The sequence below is a fragment of the Coturnix japonica genome, chromosome 1, assembly GCF_001577835.2.
Source record: "Coturnix japonica isolate 7356 chromosome 1, Coturnix japonica 2.1, whole genome shotgun sequence".
NCBI classification, from domain to species: Eukaryota; Metazoa; Chordata; class Aves; order Galliformes; family Phasianidae; genus Coturnix; species Coturnix japonica.
This window is the reverse complement of record NC_029516.1, coordinates 115,892,294-115,915,131: the sequence shown is the minus strand read 5'-3', so window position 1 is coordinate 115,915,131 and position 22,838 is coordinate 115,892,294. Positions and strand designations below refer to the sequence as shown.

General features: G+C 45.1%; 2 protein-coding genes across 6 annotated transcripts in view; both read right to left on the bottom strand.

Annotated features, from left to right (window-relative positions):
* DHRSX (dehydrogenase/reductase X-linked) overlaps window positions 1–18,716 on the bottom strand; it is a 154,011-nt gene extending 135,295 nt beyond the window's left edge. Inside the window, exon 1 of the mRNA XM_015848643.2 lies at window positions 18,487–18,716. Within this exon, the coding sequence (XP_015704129.1) occupies window positions 18,487–18,598 (112 nt within the window). The 5' untranslated portion in view covers window positions 18,599–18,716. The remainder of the gene's footprint in view (window positions 1–18,486) is intronic.
* Window positions 6,394–22,838, bottom strand: part of ZBED1 (zinc finger BED-type containing 1) — a 47,398-nt gene continuing 30,953 nt past the window's right edge. For 2 of the 5 annotated variants that reach the window (XM_015848623.2, XM_015848632.2), the window contains exon 2: window positions 6,394–11,079. In XM_015848623.2, the coding sequence (XP_015704109.1) occupies window positions 8,944–11,028 (2,085 nt within the window). In that variant the 5' untranslated portion in view covers window positions 11,029–11,079 and the 3' untranslated portion in view covers window positions 6,394–8,943. Of the gene's footprint in view, window positions 11,080–11,182; window positions 11,208–17,968; window positions 18,080–18,486; window positions 18,600–22,838 lie in introns of those variants that run through there. The other 3 variants (XM_015848598.1, XM_015848607.1, XM_032441431.1) reach the window with 3 other exon arrangements.

Sequence of the window (22,838 nt, the reverse complement as noted above, 5' to 3'; positions counted from 1 at the left end):
TGTGACATATTCAATAAAAAAGTTACAAACTCATTTCTCCGTCGTGTCAGTCCTGGCTTGTGAAAAGTGTAGTGCCAGTAATGTCGCATTTGTATTTGGAAAGTCACTTCCATACTGTGTACTATGCAGACTGTTACATCCTTTTTAAGCCATTTGCAGTGGTACCACCGAACTTTTTTGTTTAAAGAAACAGGTTTTGACCCCATCTCAATAATACTTTACTTAGCCAGGGCCAGTTAAGGTGTTTGTTAAAATACTGTTAACCAGTGCTATCCAGTTTGAGTTTGAAAACCATCTGCTTAGGACAGAAAGCATCACCTGTGTTGGCTTTGCAAAGCACTTGGTGCAAGGGCCCTAATTTCTATTTGTTTCAGTATGAATCCTCAGCATGAAGCATTTCTGCCCTTTTGCACACCATGCGTGGGCAGCTGTAGGTGGCAATCAAACAATTGTCCAGACCACTCCATTTAGAAACACAATAGAAGATTAAAACCTTAATCCTGAATTCACTGAACACTCATAAAGCTCATTAAAGTCAATCCCTGACTGGTGTGTGAGAGAAGCATAGGCTGGAGATCCCAGGTCAGGAGGTGGCTGAGCTTTGTTTTAATCTCATAGGACTGGGCTGTATCACAGCCCCAAACTTAAAGTGTTCTCACCAATGAGAAATCCATACAGAATTCATAGGAGGTGAGTATTTTCTTGTATATTTTGGGAGTGTTCGTTTATATCACCACATTACCAAAGTGTCAAAAAAAAGAAAGGAAAAAAAAAAAAAAGAAAAAAAAGAAAAAAAAATTTTAAAAAAGCTCTTCATAGACTCACAGAATGGCCTGGGTTGAAAAGGACTTCAAAGATCATCCAGTTTCAACCCCCTGCTATGTGCAGGGTCACCAAACACCAGACCAGGCTGCCCAGAGCCACATCCAGCCTGGCCTTGAATGCCTGCAGGGATGGGGCATCCACAGCCTCCTTGGGCAACCTGTTCCAGTGCGTCACCACCCCCTGTGTGAAAAACTTCCTCCTAATATCTTAAACCTCCCCAGTCTCAGTTTAAAACCATTCCCCTTGTCCTACTGCTATCAACCCACGTAGACAGCCACTCCCCCTCCCATTTATATTCTCCCCTCAAGTACTGGAAGGTCATAATGAGATCTCCCCAGAGACTTCTCCAAGCTAAACAAGCCCAGTTCCCTTAACCTTTCTTCACAGGCGAGGTGAAACTTAGAGGCTCCAGTGTAGAAGAACAGCAGGAGGGGCATGCACATCTGTGTATATATAATTATTACATTTTTACTCCGCAAGTGCACAAATCTTGAATTCTGTTCTGCCTGCAAGGCAAGACAAAGCCACATCATCTTAGTGACACAGACTGCAAAATATTTCTAAAAACACAGTTTATTCAATGTATTAAAAGCTGCACTATAACTGATTTGAATGAAGAACTTCATAGCAGTGCCCAGCACGTTTCAGCATCACTCCAGTGCTGGGTGCCTGAGGCCAGGTGAAAGACTTACCCATTCCCTTCACTTCCACAGAGGGGACAGTATCTGAACAGAGTTAATAAGCAGACAGATTTCCACAAGTCTGTGGCTATTTCCATCTTCCAGCTTTGCAGAACTTTACTGGACTGCTTTAACACTCACATATATGCCAAACTAGATTTCATAGCTAGGTTGGAAGGGACACTAAAGATAATCTAGTTCCAACCCCTGCCATGGACAGGGCTGCCTCCTACCAGTTCAGGCTGCCCAGGACCCCATCCAATCTGGTCTTAAACATCTCCAGGGATGGGGCACTCACAGCTTCTCTGAGCATATGTGCCAGTGCCTCACCATCCTCTAAATAAAGAATTTCTTCCTAACGTCTAACCTAAATCTCCCCTCTTTTAGTTTTAAATCATTCTCCCTTATCCGATCACTGTCTGCCAGTGTAAAAAGCTGGTCTTCCTCCTGTTTGTTTAAAAGCTTCCTTTAAAGTACTGGAAGGCCACAGTGGGATCTCCTCATAGCCTCTCCCAAGCCAAACAATCCCAGCCTTTCTTCAGAAGAGAGGTGCTCCATCCCTCTGGTCATCTTCACAGTCCCCTCGGCACCTTTTCCAACAGCTGTATGTCTTTCTTGTGGTGGGATCCTCAGTTGGGGTCTCATGATTGTGCAACTTCTCCTACCTGGGCAGACTCACAATGCACATCTGCTGATCTTTACCCAAACTGCCCCCCCCACACACAACAAGCCCCTGCGTTCCCTTTCCACAGACTTCAGTCTCCAACAAGAACATACTAAAGTGGAAGCCAGATAGCAACTCTTCCCATGGTACTGTGGAAGAACTGCGCCTCATAGTTCATTTTTTGGAGCTGTGGCATTAACTGCATTCTAATAGAGCTTTTCCTGTCTCCTAAATGAGCAGATCGCATCCCAAACAGCCCCCTAAAAGCAGAGGCACTGAGTTACAGCAGAAGTTTCTAACTGCCTGGGATGAAGTACCGTGTGCCTTGGCGTAGTGCTGAGCTGAAGGCAGTGCCCACATTAAAGCTTAAGCTAGAAGCAAGAAGACAGAGGAAACCTAGAAATTTTGAATGAACCAGAGGGAATGACAGTCAGCTAACTCTAGATAAGAAATATTAAATAGCACCACGAGGAAAAGATGGACAAGGAAAAAAGAAGTACGTAACCAGGGGCACAGATCTCTCACAGCAGCAATGCAATTCTTGTGCTCATAGCACTATAGGGTAAGCCAAGTACCATCCTCGTCCTGCTGTTCATGCAAAGCAGTTGGAAAACCACATCCAATGCATGTGAACTTCCACAGTATGCACACGAGTATGCAGATATTTTTCGTTTCCTACACTTTGAATATAAGAACTGCACAGCAAATAACACAGCACACACCAGCACTGAAAGGGAAATTAAACAGGACTTAAAATGAGAGACAAGAAAACAGACTAACAGCAGGCTCAGCCCAAGTCATTCACCCACACCAGGACTACCTCATTCTCACTACAGTGCCGGTTCCCTTGAGAGCTCCCAGGTTTACCATCAGCAGGGTCTGATAGGATGCCTTAGAACCTCTTTTGTTAAGCACAGAAGCTGTTTCAAAGTATCACTCAGAAACAGAGGTTTCAGCCTGGGCTTCCATGTGCTATGCAATTGATTGCAAGTTCTTCCCTTCTTCCCACTGTTCTCTTCCTGAACACCCCTGCGTGGCCCTTGCAGAGAGCAGCGCTTGGAGCTGGCAGAGCTCACAGCTGGCAACATGAAAACACTGAGAAACATGCAGAGCTTTTCTTTCACATGGGTCTGAAATGGCAAACTATGAGCAGACTAGTAATTTCATGTTTTTAAACACTGATTTCAGAGAATCTATGTGAACAGAAGCACAAAATGAGTAAGGACACTTTCCTTACACACTTTCATATAGGAAAGTACAGCAAAAGAGAGCAACAGTTATGAGTGATGCTACGAGTCTGACATGTAGGTCAATGAAAGAGAACTGCTTTACTTCTCAAAAGAACAGATTTGTCCTTAAAAGCCTCACATATGCCACTCTAGATTATAAAAAAAAAAACAGGAATTGCAGCCTGCTGTCACATTTTCATGATTCTTCCTACTACCCTTTCTTTCCCTTAGTCTGAACAGAGAAGCAAGATGGACCCACTTCCTACTTGTTCTCATTAAGAAGCAAGATGGACCCACTTCCTACTTGTTCTCATTAATGCAGCAATTAAGCTTTTAGATTACATTATTCTTGAATTCTTTCTGTCCGTACGTATCCTACTACGTGCCCAAGAAACGCAAATCTGGGGTTAATCCAGCGAGTAAACTCACAGTAGAATACACTGGCACCTAACAAACAGAACAGGGCACTGTCTATACAAGCACTTCATTTTTCTCTCTCACACATACAACTATCAGAAAACCACATGGAAAAAATGAAGATTTTGCTCAGAACAGAGTGTTTCTGATGCTGTTCTGCATGTTTCTGGCATGAGCTCTCCTGACACTGACTTGACGCCTTGTTAGGGCTCCAACATCTGATCGGGGTAAAACTCGCTCACGACTCATGAGAAAAAGCACACCAGAGAAAACACAGAATGAAACCCTCTTGATTACGATGTCTCTAAAGGCAGGGCAAAACACAGAGGCATATAACAGCTAAAATTTAAAAGCAAGGTAGCAGCCATCAGATAAATAAAAGATCAGTCTGTCATTCATGACTGCAAGCATCTGGGGAAAATGACATGTTCTGAAATCCATATGGAATTGAAGAAACTACTTCTTTAAAAATAACCTAATTCTGCTTTGCTTGGTGAACTGCAATTCAACATGACATCGTGCACCTGCAGCTATGGACAAATACAGAAAGTCTTCCAGAGCACTAAGTAAACCAAGGATGCTCATTCCCTTAGATACATCTAGGTAAAATATTATGCTATCACAAGCATTTTGGGGCACATTTTAGTAAGCATTCTACTAAAGAGCATTAATAAATGCAACATTTCTCACTCATTTTCAAACAAAAGTATCTCCTCTTGATTCTGGTGTACTTAAGAACAACCAGTCTGCCTTCTGACAGCTGAATGTGTCTACCTCGGCCACGGCTTTTTTAACATTAAAACCCCTACAGATGTTATCCCAAAATATCTATTGACAAGGAACTGTAGCTTTACTATGCACCAGTGTAAGCGAATTCCTGCTCTAGAACAGCTTGCACATACTGGGAGTGGGTATCAATTATATATACCTCTGGCCACATCTTTACATGTTTCCTTTATACACAGATGGAAGAGAGGCAGAGGAAATTAAAAAAGACACTGTAGGTTTTTAAAGTCACTGGAAATAAGAACCAGTTTTAAGTCACAGAAAACAGCATCTGCATGCAGCAGGGAACAGCCCTTCCAACTTCCCTGAACTAAACACCCACCCTACATCTTATCCCTTCTAAGCATGACAGATGGCAGCATCGTCTTTTTGAGCAGTAACCTTTTATTCCAGCAGCCAGGTAAATCAATACCACCTTGTGTGGAAATGCCAATAAAAATGCTCTAAATTCATAACATTAACATTTCAGAGTCTGAAGGCCTCTCGTTTGAGAGCAGTTTTTGCAGCAGCCTTTGATCTAAATCAAATTTTATGGTTAAGAAAGATTTAAAGCAGAAGATAAGCTGAAAGATAGGAGAGATAGTGCTTTGTCTTTTTAAGGCAAACTTAATTCCCTTGGGGCAATTTAACCCAATTGCAGTGGCACTGAGAATTACTGTGGAAACAGGAGAAATCTATTGAATCGATTTTTATTGTTTCACCTAAAGGAAATGCTTCTATATGTAAAATTATACAGCAAGTGCAGGGATATCTTGAAATTCCAGTTTCAACAAGAGGGTTCATTAGAAGGGCTCTAGTGAGATACTTTTAAGGCAGATATCAATTTACACTGCATCTTTAAATTCTAGCTTCAGAACTAAATAATACTTCTTTTAAAAGAATAAAAACCATTTTTAAAAACAAGAGCCAGACTCCTCAGAAGTATTGCAGGAATCCCAACTCCACTGCTCTGGAAAGCTATGTAAGTAATTAATTTAGGGGCAGGAAACACTTTGTTAAGAAGCCTTAGCAACACAGTGCCTTCATTTCAGGAGAAACCTTGATATGCTGCTGCTACAGAAACTTAATGTGCCCTTTCCTTTTCCATCCAGAACATGATGCCCTTACATCGTTTAAACCAAGGAATCAAATATATAGCTTGCTGGAAAGATTCACCTTTTCAACCTCAGTTTGGTCCTGGGTTCTCCTTTTGGCTTTGTCATTATCCCTGATGGCACAGAAAGACTGGTCGGTCAACAAAACCAGTAGTGACATGATGCTGGTTCTAAGAACCCACACCTGACCCATCACATTTTAACCCTGAGCTGCACAATGAGTAACTCTTCTTCTTCTGACTTAACATATCTCAGTTGTATCAGAAATTAGACAGTGGGTCCACATTAGTTGTCAAGAAAAATGAACCTAAGTCTGACTTAACAGCCTAATTTGGAAAGGTACCCTGGGCCCACCCTTGGCAGTAACAACACGGTTTAACTCATGTTGTAGAAATACATAAATAGCTCTACAACTTTGTTTCTCCACCCAATCAAACAACAGAAAATGATGTCTTAAATGAAAAACACCACACATGTTTAAGCAAGAGAAACTGTCTAAACTTCTGACACTTTTCATCTTCATATTTTTTTTTAATCCAAAAGACTTGTACATTTTTATTTTTTTTTTTAATAATAACTTACAGGATCAGAAGAAAAATAAATGCATAGCTTCAAAACCTTGTACTATAATCTCCCACTGTTGCAGAAGAGTTCAAAGTCATAAAGTGCTGCAGATATGAACACACGTCAGACAAATATTCTAGTAACTAACGTATTTTGTTCTGGTTTATTTAACAGTATTCCAGGCTTAGAACATTAAATAAAAATCTCACAGACAATGAGTAGGACTAACAATGGCTTTGTTCTTATTTCTTTTCTTTTCTTTTTTCTTTTTTTTTTTTTTTTTAAAGAGAATGTTGAGACATCTCCATTGACCCAACTAGTTTTATTTTGGATACCAAAAAATAAATAAAAGGACGCAAGGCAGAAGGGAACAGTGCCCCACACAGCTGAGTAGATGCACACAGGAGCAGGCCGCAAGCCCTGCTGTGTACTTAGGCACAGCAGGCCATGCACACTTTGTGCCAGCAGTCTGAAGCTCCCCAGTGGCTACCAGTAATGAAAATAAACCAGACAGGTATTCTTACATGATGCAGTGACATGAAGGAGGGGGCAGAAAAGAGGGACCTGCTGCACCTCACTCCTTTCCTTGATTTGGCTTTGTGGCCCTCACACGCATGTCTGTCACACCATGCATTCATTCTGCAGCATGGCCAGTCACACCCAGCCACCCCATCGTGCCACAGAGGCCTCTGATCTATCAAAACTACTAAGCCAACACATAAATAACATGGTTTGGTGACATACATGATGGTGAAATTGAATACATTTTCACATGTTCCTTCTGGCCAGTGTCTTCATACAAATACACGTCTGCAGATGCCATGGTGAGGACAAAAATTGAGCTGTCTTCTCCATGTGCGACCATCTTCCACACACCTCTCTTCACATTAGCTATGCTTAGCATGCTTGTGAACACGCAATGCCAGTGAACATCAGCATTTCCCACAGCCACCCTAGTCAACACACATGTGTTTCTTTAGTCCGAGACCACAGTGGGGCAGCAGGGCAGAGGTAGCTCTTCACAGCTGGGCACAGAACTTCAGAATTTGTCTCAGAGACTTTTTTCAATTCCTTTAAGCACCAGCAGGAACTGGTGCGAACTAGGCAAGAGCAGCCCTCCCAGCACAGCTCTAACAGGAGGCTGTGAGCAGGAGACAAGAGGCCCGCCACACAAACACAGCCACTGAACTCCTCCCAAGCCTCACAGAGAAGTGCTGGCTACCATCCCGCTCAGCGCCAACTGCAAAAGATCATCATGTTTGACCTGCAGTATTTCATAAGAGACACAGGGTTTTCCTTGTTGGGCTTTTTTTCTTTTTTGTTTCCCTTTTTTTTCCTTTTTTTTTTTTTTTTTTTTTTTTTTTGCCGAGTTCTCAAAAGGGCTGAAAACACTTAGGCCCAGAGACACACGGGAAGCAAATGCAATACATAACAACTAATCAGAAACAGCACTCAAATGTTAGAATCCACTCTACAAACTGAATCAAAAAAAAAAAAAAAAAAAAGGAGAAGAAAGAAACATTTTAAGAGCTAACATAACAAGAAACAGTCCTAAAGACTCACTAAATACATGTGGGGAAGTGGAGGGTCTCCCTCTTTTAAATATATTTACATAATATTAAAAGTTTTTATATTGCTTTGTTCACCAACAAAATTCTCTATGCTACCCTGGACGAAGTTCCCATTTAAATTAAAAGGCTAAGGAATTTATAACACACACACACTGGTAACCTATGGCTCTGGCAATGCCTCCTGCCATCTTTGTCACCTCTCTCCATCTCAAGGGCCAGATGCCTTTGATGCTTTGCACCTCTGACATCAGCTTCCACATCTGCACAGCAACCTTGCCCAGACCCAATTCATCTTCTAAAAGCAGGACAGACTACAGCCAGGGCTTGCCTGGACAATAAGGGCTTTGCCATTTAGCCACTACAGCTCAATGGTAAAACCTGAGCAACGCGGACACAGTAATACCAGTCTGGAAACGTTTATACCGTTTACACCACACTGGAAAGCCAAATAAATTCTCAAAGTATAACTGCATCCACACTACAGCCAGCACAATGCCAGTTAAAACAGCAGCACAGTCCCTTAACTGACAGAATCATACCGGCTGAACTTTTCTAGCATAGACCAAGCCTAAGACATGAGGTAGTGAAAAAGAAAATCAGGCTCATGATCTTTTTTCATTCTTTATCATCAGTACACTCTAAAAATCCTGGCTGCTCTGATTTATGGAATTGAAAAATAATTTTTTAAAACCCAAAATTTAAAGCTAGCATCCTAAGTCACATGGGATTTATAATTAGAGGCATCAATCTATTCAAATTCCCCTGTGTAGGGTTCTAACTCAGGAAAAATATTTTCATTATAGAAAGCACATAAACATGTGTTTCTCTTCCAGTAAAGTAAGCAGAAGGGAAGCACAAGGCTGTGTGCTCTGAGATCTGGGCCACAGTCAGAAATCACGGTCTTTGTAGAATTTATTTCCTCATTCATTTCAGTGCTGTTTAATCACAAGTCATTCATGTTTTAAGACAGTGGGAAAAACACAGACAATGGAAGCTAAATCAAGTTTGAGACAACTGTTCAATATTTACAGCATTCATAGCATAAACAAGTATTTTTGGTAACTTATGACAAATACCTTTTTCTCTGTTATTAAATGCACTGTGGCAGTCCTGTCAAACAAACCCACTGTCTCGGATATTAAAGAAATTGTTGTTTACGTTTACCGAGTCATTTAAATTAAAAATCTGTTCCTGTTCCAAACCCCACTCTCCTTCATCTTCATCTTCCGGCTCTGCCTCCGACCCATTCCGAGTGTTTTCATACAAAAAGATCTGCTCGTCCACATGCGCTGGGGCCAACCGGTTTCTCTTTGCGCTGACAACATTAGCAGAAGAACCAAAAAGGCGTTCGGGAAAGACCCTCGTGGCCAAAATACACCAGTATTTTTGAAGAACCTTTGGTAAAACTGGAAACAGTGCTAGTCTGTCAGACCACCACTTTAGCGGGTCTTCATTCAACCCAAGGACTTTTTGAGACTTAAAGTTGCTCAATTCCTCAACAATCTGAGCATGCCACTCCTCCTGGTCTTCTACACCTCCTGTCTGGCAGAAGATCTCTGCAAGCATGTTGTTGATCACACTAGTGGGAGGAGGAGTGGAGATGATTAATTTTTTCACCGGAGGCTCTTCTGAAACTGTGAAGAACTTCTCCTCAGTCCGAAAAGTGTTCTCTTTGACTTTCTCCAACAGGCTTTTTGCTTCTTCCACCACTCTGTTTTCCACCTGCTGCCGCTCAAAGGCTGAAAGAAAAGGCAGTTTTTTGTAGCGAGGATCCAAGAAAGTGGCAACGTTGAGGAACATGTCTATTTCCGGGGTGTGCTGGTAGGTAGTTGACAGCTCCTTAGCTATTACTTCCTTCGCCATGCTGATTTCTTTCAAATCGTTCTCTTTGATGTTCAGGGTAGTGTTGAGAAGCATGTGGAGAAGGGGCTTCACCATACTTATTGTCGGGTACTTGGAAGCAGACATCATCTCTGCGACCTGTTTGAAAGGCTGCAGCAGCTCCACCAGCCCTTCGATTGTATTCCACTCACTGGCTTCCAGCATAAGGTGGTGATTGTTGCTGTCTTCCACAAGGACGGCCGCAATGACAAACTGCTGCTCTTTGAGGCGCTGCAACATGGCAAGTGTGCTGCCCCACCAGGAAACGCGATCACTCACCAGCATGCAGTGCAGAATATTCTGCTGCTTCTGCTTCTCGCTCAGCATATACATCGCTACCGTAGACTGCTGAAAATACTCCACCAGTTTTCGGCACCTAGCAAGAAGGCTGCAGAGCTTTGGGAGCTGAAAAGCTTGTTGTATTCCGGCATTAAAAGTGTGCCCCAAGCAAGGCATTTGCACTGGAATATCTAGGAGAGAGCAAGCTTTCACAATGTCTTTGCTGTAGTCTGTGGTAGCGCCAAAGACTTTTGTATTGATCCCCCACTCGATGAATGTTTCATAAAGGACTCGTGTAATAGTCTCTGCAGTATTATCCTCTGGTACTTCAAATGTTTTTAAGCAACGTGAGTTGACCACCAGGCAGTTGGAATGACTACTACTGAGAAAGTGAACTGCGACGGTTACATATGACCTGTTCTGGTTCTCACTCCTCCACATGTCTGTGGATATGCCACACCACAGGACGTCAGTGAGTTCTTTTAACACAATCTCTCTAATGGTGTTGTATTTTTCAGGAATAGCTTTTGTACAGAAATACTTCCGGCTAGGAAGTTCATACCTGGGATCAGCTGTTCTCAAGAGAGCCTTGAAAGTGGGCTCGTCAACAATTGAAGCAGGATACATGCCTTCACAGATCAAACTGCTGACTGCAGACGTCAGCTCCTGATGCTTTTTGTTTTCGTAGTTCTGGTAAGTCTTCATGATGAGACTATCCTGAACAACCTGCTGCGATGATTCCGGCTTGATTTTTGAAAATGCAGTTGCAAAGGCCTCCCTCATTTGCTCGGTGTTACTTTTCACAAATTCACAGAATTCGTCGGGATGGTTTTTCTCGAGGTGGTAGGAAAGGTTGGAAGTGTTTCCCGAATAGGCGATCTGTGCCATGCAAATACGACAGTAGATTTTCTTCCACTGTAATATGCATCCTTCAGCATTGGTATCAAACCCAAAGTACTTCCACACTTTACTCTTTGCTCTTGGGTGAGCCACTAACTTTAGATCTGACGGGGAACCTTCTAAACTTTTATTCTCCATTGCTTCTTGGCCACCGTCCCACCTTTTGATCCTTCACTCATTAATGAGTACCTGATAAAGGCAGTAAGATAAAGATACAATGAGAAAGCACAAGTTTGACCACACTCAACTACTTGAAATCACTGTTTCTGTGAATATATATCAAGAAACCTACCTCACTTAATTAAATTTGCAATTTTAAAGATGAGATTCGCAGGAAGTGTGACCTACAAGAAGCCCATTAGAATGTCAAAAATTTAAAAGGTTTTAAATACAGCACATTCTGCTGTGAAACTGAACTAAAAGACCCAAGTACATCTTGTCTCTGGAATTACATAATTCTTGGTAGAGAGCATGTAACATCTGCCACAGAGTTCACATGTTATTGTCACACAAGCCAGAAATGTGCTATAGCAATTTCTTGTCCCCTATGTTATGGCTAAGACTAACATTATCTAACATCCTCTATCCTAACAGTTAGCAAACTTCACTATGAATAGTTATTTCAAATGAAACTTGATACTGAAGGAGCAAAGGTTTTATTGTTTGTTTATTTGAAAAGAATCTCTGTTAGCCTGAACTAACTGTCCCAGGACTTGCCTTAAGAGGAAAAAAAGCTGTGATGCAAATTATGGCATTAATCTGCTTCTCTGAAGTGTAAAGAAGTTTTATAACAAAAACAAAAGAAGTGGAATTTGAACCTGCATGCAGATCAGCAATATGCTTCTGACGCCTTTCCTGTCCTCTTTCAGAAGCCAAAGCAACTGTCTGAAGTGCCAGTTCATAGTTTTAGTTCCTGGAATAAGCACTATGCTATAATGACAGGAAGAGGCAGACAGGGAAGCACTAATAAAAGTTATTAACCACATCAGGTAGGAAATAGTTTTGCTGTCTTTTCTTCTAAAGACTAAAGAAGTTTGTGGCACTGGTGACATGCTGGAAAAGAACACAGCAAGAAGGCAAAGCTTAGCAAACTTTACCCAAATATCCATATGGGGATAGGCTTTTTGTGCAAACAGTCACAGTGTCCCTGCACACAGCGCTGGCAACAACCACCTGCCAGAGCTTACTTCTCTGAACCAAAAAGCCACGCAACTGCACCAGTGCACTCCTCGCACGATACCAGCCCAGCCACAGCAAGCAGCAGCCCTTCACTAGGGTAGCAGGGAGAAGGAAGCCACCAGCCAACACTGATGTGATCTCCTCCATAAACAAGGAAAGAGCAGAAGAGAAATTGAAAGAACATTCCTGCAGCCATCCCGAAAGCAATGGGACTTCTCCCTTGCTCAGTAGGAGCTGCCTCTGTGCCAAAACGCGTGAATCCCCAGGCAATAAAACCAGCTGGTTGGCAGAGGAAGAAAGGATGTGCTTTTTTTTTTTTAAACTTGCTGCAGGGGAACATCCCCAACAATGTTATGGATGCAGCTCCTCCAGCATGTCCTCCTCTGTCGATAAACATTCCCAAGAAAAGGTGTAACTACAGCAGGTATTTTGCAGCACTCTGTGAATTGCTTCAATGAAAAAGCAAGTACGGGTTTACCAGAACTAAATGTACTTATTTAAACACAGCTGTTGGTTTAGACTTAGAATGAGTGGTACACAGCAAGCGTTTAAATTATTAGATTTGGTTTTAGTATTCACGTATCTCAAGATTTACTTCTGTGTGCAAACTTCTTCTGCCTTGGAAGGGGGAATGTTTTGACTACTCGCATGCCCTCTTCTGTGACTCACTCGGTGCTTTTTTAGTTGCCAGGATAAACAACTGATTCAACATGGTAATGCTCTGTAATTCTGAAGCAGCACCAAGGTATGCAATCTCACCAAAATTGATGATTTTGAAAGACAAAGTGGCGTAAGATATACTGATGTAACCCTACTATAACATATGATCGTGTATTGATAAGATACTCCAGTGTGTATTACTACTTTTGGTTTCCCCCGTTTCACTCCACGATAAAGTAGTCTCAAGGCAGCACAGAGGCTCCCGGCATTTCATTACATCTTTCTGTTTCCTTTGCAATTACATGATAGTTCCTGAAAGCAAGGAGGAAGGAACTGTAATAACAGAGTCGATGCATCTTTAAAGTCAGTGTACGACACACCTTGGATCATAAAAAGTTCATCACAGACTGATAGAGGACAAGTTATTTCATAGCAGGGGAGCGTTACAGACTCTCCCCACCCTTCATTCTTATGCATGTTACAGCTTTACCATTATTTTCAGATGGATCTGGCACTGGTGCTGGTGGCACCGAGCAGCACTGCCATAGTTAAGGACACATCAGTGTAGCATAGCTGAAGTTATAACACTATGAACTACATTTCAACTTATCGTAACGGCTCTAATATGAACTGTTAACCAGCCCTGCCTCTTCTTGTGTAGTGTATAGTGTAACTGGCACTACAAAAAGGTGCCTATTTTTCTCAAGGTGCAGTTGAGTGTGCCCTCTCCATTGGAACAGCTGCAGCACCCACAGCCCAGGTCAGGCAGAAAGAAGAGAGGAGCGCAACCTGTCGCACAGTGGCTGGCAGAAACCCTCTCCTTCAGCTCACCCAGCTACCCACTATTAAAAAAAAACCCACTGCCACTTAGGTCCACTGCAAACCCTTTCAAAAAAAAGAAAGCTTTAAGGCTATAGAAGCATCTCTGTTTTTGCCCTTGAACTTCCACCCACACCAAGGCAGAGCACACACTTGGAGGAGCAATTGGGCTCCTCCAGTATGTTACAACCGGCCCAAACCACCACCATATACCAGGACCGAGAACTTCAGCACTGATGGCTCGTTTAGAGCTCTGCAACCTCTGCTGGCCTTGGGGATGACATCAGGAGGAGGAGGACTAAGAAAAGGAGGTGGAGAAGGAGGAAGGACTTGGTTTCCTAGGCATGCTCCAGCATGCTCTGTGCTTCCCACAGCCCTGGCTCTTCAGCCCCATATTGCTCTCATCTTCCTGAGGTCAGCAGGGCTGGAGGCCAAAGGCCCATGACTGAGGCACAGCTGGGTTTCCCCACTGACACAGAAGTCACATCCAAAACCCACACAAACTGGGTTGTGAAAGCAGGGATTTGGCTGTTGGGACACACCAGGTGCACAGCCACCTTCCCTCTGCCCCCTTGTGCACATGTAGTAGTGACACAGGCTGTAGTTGCATGCTTTCATTTCTGCAGAACCCTTGCCTCATTCAGCACAGAGGCAACCCCAAAACTTGTGCTTCCTGACTTATGAAAGTGCCTAAATAATTCTCTTACGCGCCTGAGTGGTGCGAGGAATTAAACATTAGGTGCGATTTTATTTTTGCTTACATTCAGTCCTTCCTGCACCATGGTTTCATTGCCCATCACTGGAACAAGGAGTCTAGCACAACCCACAGTTAGTATGACTTTGAGGAGGAAATGTTTCATCTATCCTTAAGCTTTAGGCATATAAAGTAAAAGCCCTCAATAAAGGAATTAAAACTAGGAGACAGATGTTCTCAAATTAATATTTCTGTGATCAATCATAAATTGAACTCTGCACAAATTATGACACTGATTAACTATAAATTGAGGCAAGCAATATATATGATGTTTCAATCACTTTTAAGAAGAGTTTCAGTCAGCTTTAAGGTCTGGATGTGGCTCTGGGCAGCCTGGTCTGGTTGTTGGCGACCCTGCACATAGCAGGAGGTTGGAACGAGATGATCACTGTGGTCCATTTCAACCCAGGCCATTCTATGATTCTCCTGCTCTTCACTCACACTACAACCCTCCTCAAAGAGGGTCTTCTACGCATCAGATACTGCACTTAACTGGTAAACTTCAATCAAACCACAGGCACAGAAGACAAAACGCAGGAGGAAAGTGCCTCCCCAGGAAGCTTTTTAAAATACCAAAAAGCTATCAGTACATGAAAAATGTTATCAGAGAGATGCCTTTCAGAGACCATATTTCCAGTGTTACAGGCCGGTGTCACAATTAAAGTGAGTTCATCTTTTAGCAATTCATTGATTACATGATTTCTGTTTTAGAAGGTGATTACATCAAGGTCTTTATGCACACAAGGCATTTATGCTTTTTTTTCCCCTCCAATTAATTAAGTCGGATTTCAACAGTAAGAAAAATCAAGGCAGTAATTCTTAATGAAGCTATTTTTTAGTCCGCTGAAGACCTGTTATATGACAAGGGTTTTTTGGACACTGAACAATGAAACGATAGGTGAGGCAATACCAGACTTGTAGTGATTTATTGTGGAAACAGAAGACCGGTTTTTGCCAGCAATAAGCAAAGAGCATAATGAGATATCAAAGAGGAAAAGCCAGGCACAAAGCAGCTGCCAAAGCTCTGCTTGGTTACCTCCTTACCCCACAAACAGCCAAAGCTCCACATTTGCCAGCTGTGACATCAGGAAGCCTCCTGTGCTGGGCAGCCCCACTGTCCTGCCACCAAAGGACACAAAACCCACCCACTGGTGGGTTCTGAGCTCTGTATTCAGGCTTACCAGTGAATTTCATCACCTGATTACGTTGGGTCTGAGGAGCAGACATGCTGCCTCTCAGAACACGTCTTGTTTCAGGTCGATGCACTCCATTTGAAGAGAACAGTGCAATCCCATACTGTGAAGAGGAGCTGGGCGCCGCACTGTGCAGTGAGCGGGCACACCTGGCAACCTACACAACTGAGCTGCTTCCCTCTACTGAGCCTTTGCAGCAGAGGGTCCAGCCACAGCGCTAACGCAGCTCACCCCATGCATTAGCAGCTACGTCACCTATGCTATCAGCACCTAGAGAAGTGTTTGTAACATAAATGGCCTTTTCCCCTTTACTTCCACACACTGATCTTGCTCTGTGATAAAATCACTGCTTGTGCCACACTTACGCTCCCAACTTTGGACTCGCCTTCCCTGTGCTTCAAGGTCAGAATTTCAGCCAAACTTCCCCACTCTGGATCAGAAGCTGCAGGTCAGAAATTACTGACGCCTTACCCTGATTCTAGATTTAAGGGCTCAAACTGTCCTCTTTCCCAAAAAAGCTGTCTTGAATCCTACCTATAAAAACTAGATGAACTCCAGGAGGATGCAATAGAACAGATACTAAAGCATACAAGCCGAGAACACGCAACTTTTGACTAAGTTTGACTAAGAGAAAGACCTAGTTGGGTTTACTTTGGATTAAAATCCTCAGAATCTCTCTGCAGAGAGTCAGAAAGCTTTTCTTGGAAAGCGAGCTGCGCACCTTGCAGACAGAAGGGCTGCGCTTACATTGCCTTCACTCACCTGCACAGTGCCTGAAGCCGAGCTACAGCCGTGCCCCCACCGTGCTACAGGGCTATACCCAGGAAATGGGAACCCCAACAAATGGGAACAGCAGCTAAGCAGAAAAGATGAGACATTCCACCACCACCAGTGCCAGCCCTGCTACCCCCCGGCCTTCCATTGCTCAGGGAATGGCTGCTGCCAGTGAGCATTTTTTCAAGCTGCAAGGGCAGCCCCTTGGAAAGACACAGGTGGTTTTAAACACAGGCACTGCTACACATCCTAGATTCCTGCCTCTAAAAGTTCCTCAGTTATTTCTCACAGCAAGCACAGCTCACTGATCCAAGCTGTACTCAAGCACATCACAGAATCACACAGAATCACAGAATTGTAGGGGTTGGAAAGGACCTCTAGAGATCATCGAGTCTAACCCCCCTGCCAAAGCAGGCTCCCTACACCAGCTCACACAGGTAGGCATCCAGGCGGGTCTTGAATATCTCCAGAGAAGGAGACTCCACCACCTCCCTGGGCAGCCTGTTCCAGTTACATTGTAACCAGCACTTCCACTTGTTGGCATGCTGCAGCCACAATTTTGAAATCATTGCATGAAAACAAGGCTAATCTAGGCAAAAAACCTCCAACTGATAGGCTAGTTGGTTTCTAAAACCCTAACAAGGGTTTGTAAAACCCTTTACAACCTTGTTAGGGTTTCTAAAACCCTAACATCAGGTCTGCCGCAGCCCGGCTAAGGCCAGCTGACACATCCCCAATGCTACATGCACTGCCTTAATCTGTTATTTCCAAATTCCAATTTTTTTCTTATTTCTTATCTTTTTTAATAGCAGATGAGAATGTAACGCATGAAAACACTCGGGTCACATTTTCATCGCGGTGCTTCTCCTCGGTTCGGAAAAGATTTGGAAAGCATTACACACTCTAGGCACGATACCCGCCTTCACCCTGCCAAGAAAAACTAATGCTAGAAAAATGCTCAGATGACTTCAAACTGTACGCACATCTGCCTCTTTGTTGTTGGGGTTCTTCTACTTCTTTGCCTTGTTCCACGCTTGCGTTTTGAGCTGATAAAGGACAACGTGAACCTGCTGTAGAACTATCAAGAGTGAAGAAAAGCAGAAGTGCTGCCCACGAAGCCATGTGCAGTGGAACGCTCAGCTTGCTCGGCCATCGGCCTCCATTGCCCCACACACCTCTATCCCAACCTACTCCTGCCCCGTCTCTTGCCTCAGATTTGTATCATGACCCTCGTTAAAACTTCCCACAGCTCAACAGCTGTCATAGGATGGCAAAGGCACTGTCCTGTAGGCAGTTATGCTGAGATCTGATGATACAGCACACATCCAGACAGACGCACTTTGCTGTAAGTTCGCAAAATCAGAAGCGTTCTGAAGTCCTAAAGAGAAATGCAAGAAAAGAGGAAATTCAGATGCTGTTTTCTTGCTAAACTCGAATTTTCTTTAGTCAACGTCAGGGGAGTAAAAAGAGTCATTGCCGAGCACTTGCTGATCAAAAATCAGAAAAGAGAAAAAAGAAAAAGAAGAAGAAAAGTAACTTCTCAATGCAAATAACTGATCTGGGGAAAAGTAAGAGTCACTCTCACTAACTTGGCTGGTGATAGCAAGGCTACAGGGGCAGGGAACGAGGGGCAGGCTGGGCTACTAGGCACCGTGGCCCGGACACGAGTCCCGCTGCAACCCACCCTCCGAGCACCTACCTGGGCCGGAACACACTCCGCCCCGTCGGTCTCCGGACCTGAGCTCTGTGGCAGAGCGGCCAAGAACGACAAGAGGAAGCAAAGAGAAGAGCCAAGTGCCCACGATCTCCCCACGCCGCCTGCGAGGCCGCACTCGGGCCGGCGTGCAGCCAGGAAAGCAAACAGCCGCCCCGGGCCCGGCACCCCGCCCCGCCCCGCCCCGCGTCCAGGGAAGCCTCGTCCCGCGCTCCGGACGGAGCGGTGGGGCCGGGGGCGGCGGCGAGGGCGGGGCGGTGGGGGCGGGAGGGCGCAACGGGCCGCGCCCCCCAACCCCCAGCCCGGAGCCCGGAGCCCTCCGGCCCGAGGGGGAGGAGCGCGGGGCCGGGCCCGGACGGCGGCGGCGGGCGAGCGGCGCCCCCAAGGTCGCGGCCGCCCCCACCTCGGCGGGAAGCGGCGACCAAGTTTCCCCGGCGGGCGGCGGTGCTGCCCCCCGTCACGTCCCGCCCCGAGCCCCCGGCAGCGCCGGGCGCGATGCTCACCTGGGGTCGGGGGGCAACGCGAGCGGAGGCGGCGGCGCAGCTGGTGCAGGATGACGGCGAGGCCGGCGTAGTACACCCTGAGCATGGGCAGCAGCAGAGACAATAGCGACATGGCTGCCTGCCGCCCCTCGGCGGAGCGGGCAGCGCCCGTACGGCTCCCGACGCGCGGCACGGAGGTTCCGCAGGCGGCAGGCCAGGGGGCGCGGCTCGGGGCGGCCCCCACCCAGCGGAAGGGAAAAGGGACGGGACGGCGAGCGAAGAGGGGAGGGGAACAACGAGAGGGAGGCGCCGCCGCTGTCACGGCAGAGCTCGGCCCAACGCGGCTACCGCCCTTCTGGGCATGTGCGGCGGGGGAAGGGCCATGGCGCAGGTACGGGTGCCTCTGCTTGGAGCGGAACGTGGGTATCGGTGGCGGTGCCGCAGCTTTGGGGCTCGAGGGAGAGTCTCACCCGTCGGCCTTCACCGGACAGCGGTCAGCGCGGTGTCCGCTAACATCGCCGGGGCTGCACTCCGCCCCGCGGGCATGGAGTGTGAGCGGCACAGCTCCCCTCGCTACGGGCAGCAGACACAGCCCGCTCGGGCGGCTGGAGGCAGCATCGACAGAGTGCAGCTGTGGAGACAGCCTGAACTGTCTGGGAAGTGGTTTTAAGTTGAAAGAGGGAAGATTTAGGTTGGATGTTAGGGGTGAGTTCTTCACTAGGAGAGTGGTTAGGCCCTGGAACAGGCTGCCCAGGGAGGTTGTGGATGCCCCGTCCTTGGAGGTGTTCAAGGCCAGGTTGGACGGGGCCCTGGGCAACCTGATCTAGTAAAGGTGTATGTTTGGTGGCCCTAACAGGCAGGGGGGTTGGAACTACATGATCCTTGAGGTCCCTTCCAAACCGGGTCATTCTGTGATTCTGTGAACAGTACCAAGACGCTTTTACAGCCACTGCAAGTCACACCTCTTATCTCACACGTTTTGCCGGTTTAAAATAGAATGATTTGGGTTGGAAGAGATCTTAAAGATCATCTAGTTCCGAATCATGTTGCATGTGTGGGCTGCTACCTATTAGATCAGGCTGCCCAGGGTCCCATCCAATATGGCACTGAATGCTTCCAGTGCTTCACCCCCCTCTCAAAAACATCCCCAACATCTAATCTAAATCACCCTCTTTTAGCTCAAAGCAATCCCCCCCTTGTCCTGTCACTGTCTGTTCGTGTTTAAAGGTGGTCTCCCTTCTGTTTATAAGCTCCCTTCAAGTACTGAAGGCTGCACTGAGGTTTCCCCTGAGCCTTCTCCATGCTGAACAATCCCAACTCCGTCAGCTTCTCTTCATAGGAGAGGTGCTCCAATTCTCTGAGCACTGCTCATGTGCCCAAGTTTACCAAGGTCCCTTTGGATGGTGTCCCTGGCCTCCAAGTGGACACAGGTCTGTTGACAACAACCCTTTGGCTGCAATCATCAAAACAATTCCTTATCCACCAAACAGTCCAGCCTTTGAAGCTGTAACTCTCCAATTTAGAGATAAGGATGTGGTGTGGGACCATATCAAACGTCTGGGTAGATGATACCACTTGCCCTTGGATTAGATAAACAAAATCAGTTGAAACTTAACATTTCAGAAGAATTTTATATATATATATATATATACACCAGTTAACAGTGTAACTTCTATTGGATAGCTCTCAGGAATATGCATCAAGTCAAAGCAGGCCGCATATTGGCTCCGGGTCAAAAACAATCATGTTATGTATCTTTGAATTTCTTCTCTTTTTATTAATGCATGGAATTATGCAAACATAAATAATAAACGGAAAATCATGCAATCACATCAATGAAAGTTTCGTTCCTAATGTGTATTGTTCTCAGCCGTGCACGTAGTGGTAGGAAGAGCATCAGAAACAGACATGAAAGAAGAAATGCTGATGTTTAGAGAAGGTGTATTATTCTTTCCACTTATCTCAATAAAAATCAAACCCCTTCTTCACACTGAGCAGTCCTTACGTGCTTTTCTCAGAACTGTAGCATTAATGAATGCTCTTTGCAACTTGAAGCTGTGAAACTTGCCTACAGTGTATTTACACGATCTGGATATAAATGTGCTGCACTTTCTCAAGTTTTCTCAAGAAAATCAAGGCATATTCAAGCTGTGGAAATAAACGCTCTCCTGTCCTTTGTCGGGCAGTGCTTAGCAAAGAATTAGACCGAGGGTGAACAAGTGATGAGCTAAGATTAAGCTCCTACTGGTTCCAATACTTCTTCTCTGTTACAATTATTTTCGATCCTCTGTGATTCATAAAAAGGAAGAGGTAAATTTGTTTGAACACCAGTTTGTTTTTTTTTTCTAAAGGCTGGTGGGATGCGAAGGAGGAGAGAGAAGCATTAACATCAGCCATATGTTTTAGATTCTTTTCAAACAGAATCATTCTAGTTTTAATTTGTATTTCCCCTTCCACAGTTTTCATTTGTCACCATCATTACTCCTTATTGATATGCTGTCGGTTTATTTTCTTGTAGTCACTAGCTGTGAAGCTCTCAGTATTTTGGCTGGAGTCTTGCTCGTTTACTTCAAACACCTCACTGAGATGTTATTACCTTGGTGAAACGTTGAGTGTGTGAGCCCTGGAAGGGACACGGTAGTAATCTAATCATCTCAGCTTTCTGACACGGGCAGTGGCCAGAAAGAGGCACTGACTGCAGAAGTGAACTCAAACTACCAGCAGGTGAAGCCAGCCTGTGGCTAGAGCCCAGATAGCCTCACAGAATCACAGAATGACCCAGGTTGGAAGGGACCTCAAGGATCATGTAGTTCCAACCCCAATGTATTTCCAATGGTTTTCCAGCCTCCTGGAAAGCCATTGGAAATACCAGGAATGCTCCATCCACACATGCCACAGCTGATCCATCCCTCCCGCGGGACTGGCGCTAATGAAGCGGTGTGTGATCACAGCGCTTCCACCCACATTTTGCATAAAGATGCATAAAGCCTTAAGAAAGGAAGTGGGTGATGTTTCTAGACTCTTAATTAAATACTGAGCTCCCAACTTCCCAGCAAAATGGCATAATCAGCAGCCATGAGGTATCGCGGGTGCTTGGTATTGCAGCTGAAAGCTTGTGCAGGCAGGAAGGCAGAGGCAAGGGGCTTGGCAGAACAGACACAAGTCAGCTAAAGGCTAGCGTCATAGTTCCAAGACTGGCAAAGGGCAGACAATGTGGGGAGTGAAAGGAGGCTATAACCTGTTACTCACTTTGTTCCATGTCAGTCTACCATTCTGCACATCCTGCTCCAGTTTTGGCCTCTCGCTTTTGTTCCCTTTGAGAGAAGAATGGCTTTTTGTATTGACCTCCCAGAGGTGTGGGATCAGTGGGAGAGGGTGGCCATGCTTCATACACGAGCATGGCACAGCAGTCGGGGGGACTGCTCTTGAGGAAGCAGGCGGTGTCACATCAGTTTCTTTCAATTCCACTTCCTCCCTCAGTTTAAGACGTGCGCTTTGCACTTTGCACGTACATCAAGGCTGGTGGCCCACACCAGAAGAAGTGAGACTTAATTCTTACTGCTGCTGATTTTTCAGGCTTCTGAGAGAGATTTAAATGCCTGTCTTCCTAAGCTGGATTGCAGTAGAACTTGAGGCAAGAGATAAGTGCCTATCTTCCCAAACATGTGTGGGTGAATAAAGTTAAATGCCGGAGGAACTTTCAGGTTCAGCAGGGAGGTGCTCATAAGATTAGGCCATGCTGGGAAATAGTTGGGATTGCTGTCTGCAATTCATGTGGGTTTTTGAGCACCTGCGTACTATTTTGACAGGCTGCATTCCCCTCTTTTTTTTTTCCCCTCTATGCAAAAAGGTGTCATTTTAGGTACCCCCAAACTAGGCGTCCTCTTGCCTGCTATTAAGCACTTGAGCAGAGCAGGATCATTGAGAGCACTCAGCTCTCAGGGAGCTCTTCAGTAGTTTGGGGAGGGTTGTTTACCTGGAAAACAAAGGCAACTTTGCCAACGGGAAAGCTGTCTGCAGCTATGCAATAGGAAGTCTCTAGGACTGCGAGTATACACCTGTACTACAAGCAATCATCTAATGGGACACAGTTATGTTTTCAGTAACGCTGGGACATTAAATGTGTGTGAGGCCACAGGAGGGTCTAAGAAGAGCCTTCTATGTATTTGTGTTGGTGTTACAGCATTTGCCCGTGAAGATGAAAGTCTTCTGACCCCTCTCACTCTTCATAGGTCTTTCACTCTTTGAGAAATTTGTCTAATTAGGAAAAACTAACCCTTGTCATTGTGGCTACAGAGATAAGGAAGTGAAGCTCAGGAGCAGAATAAACAAAAGAGATTTGAGATTTGTTGACCGAAGTTCAATTGTAGTAA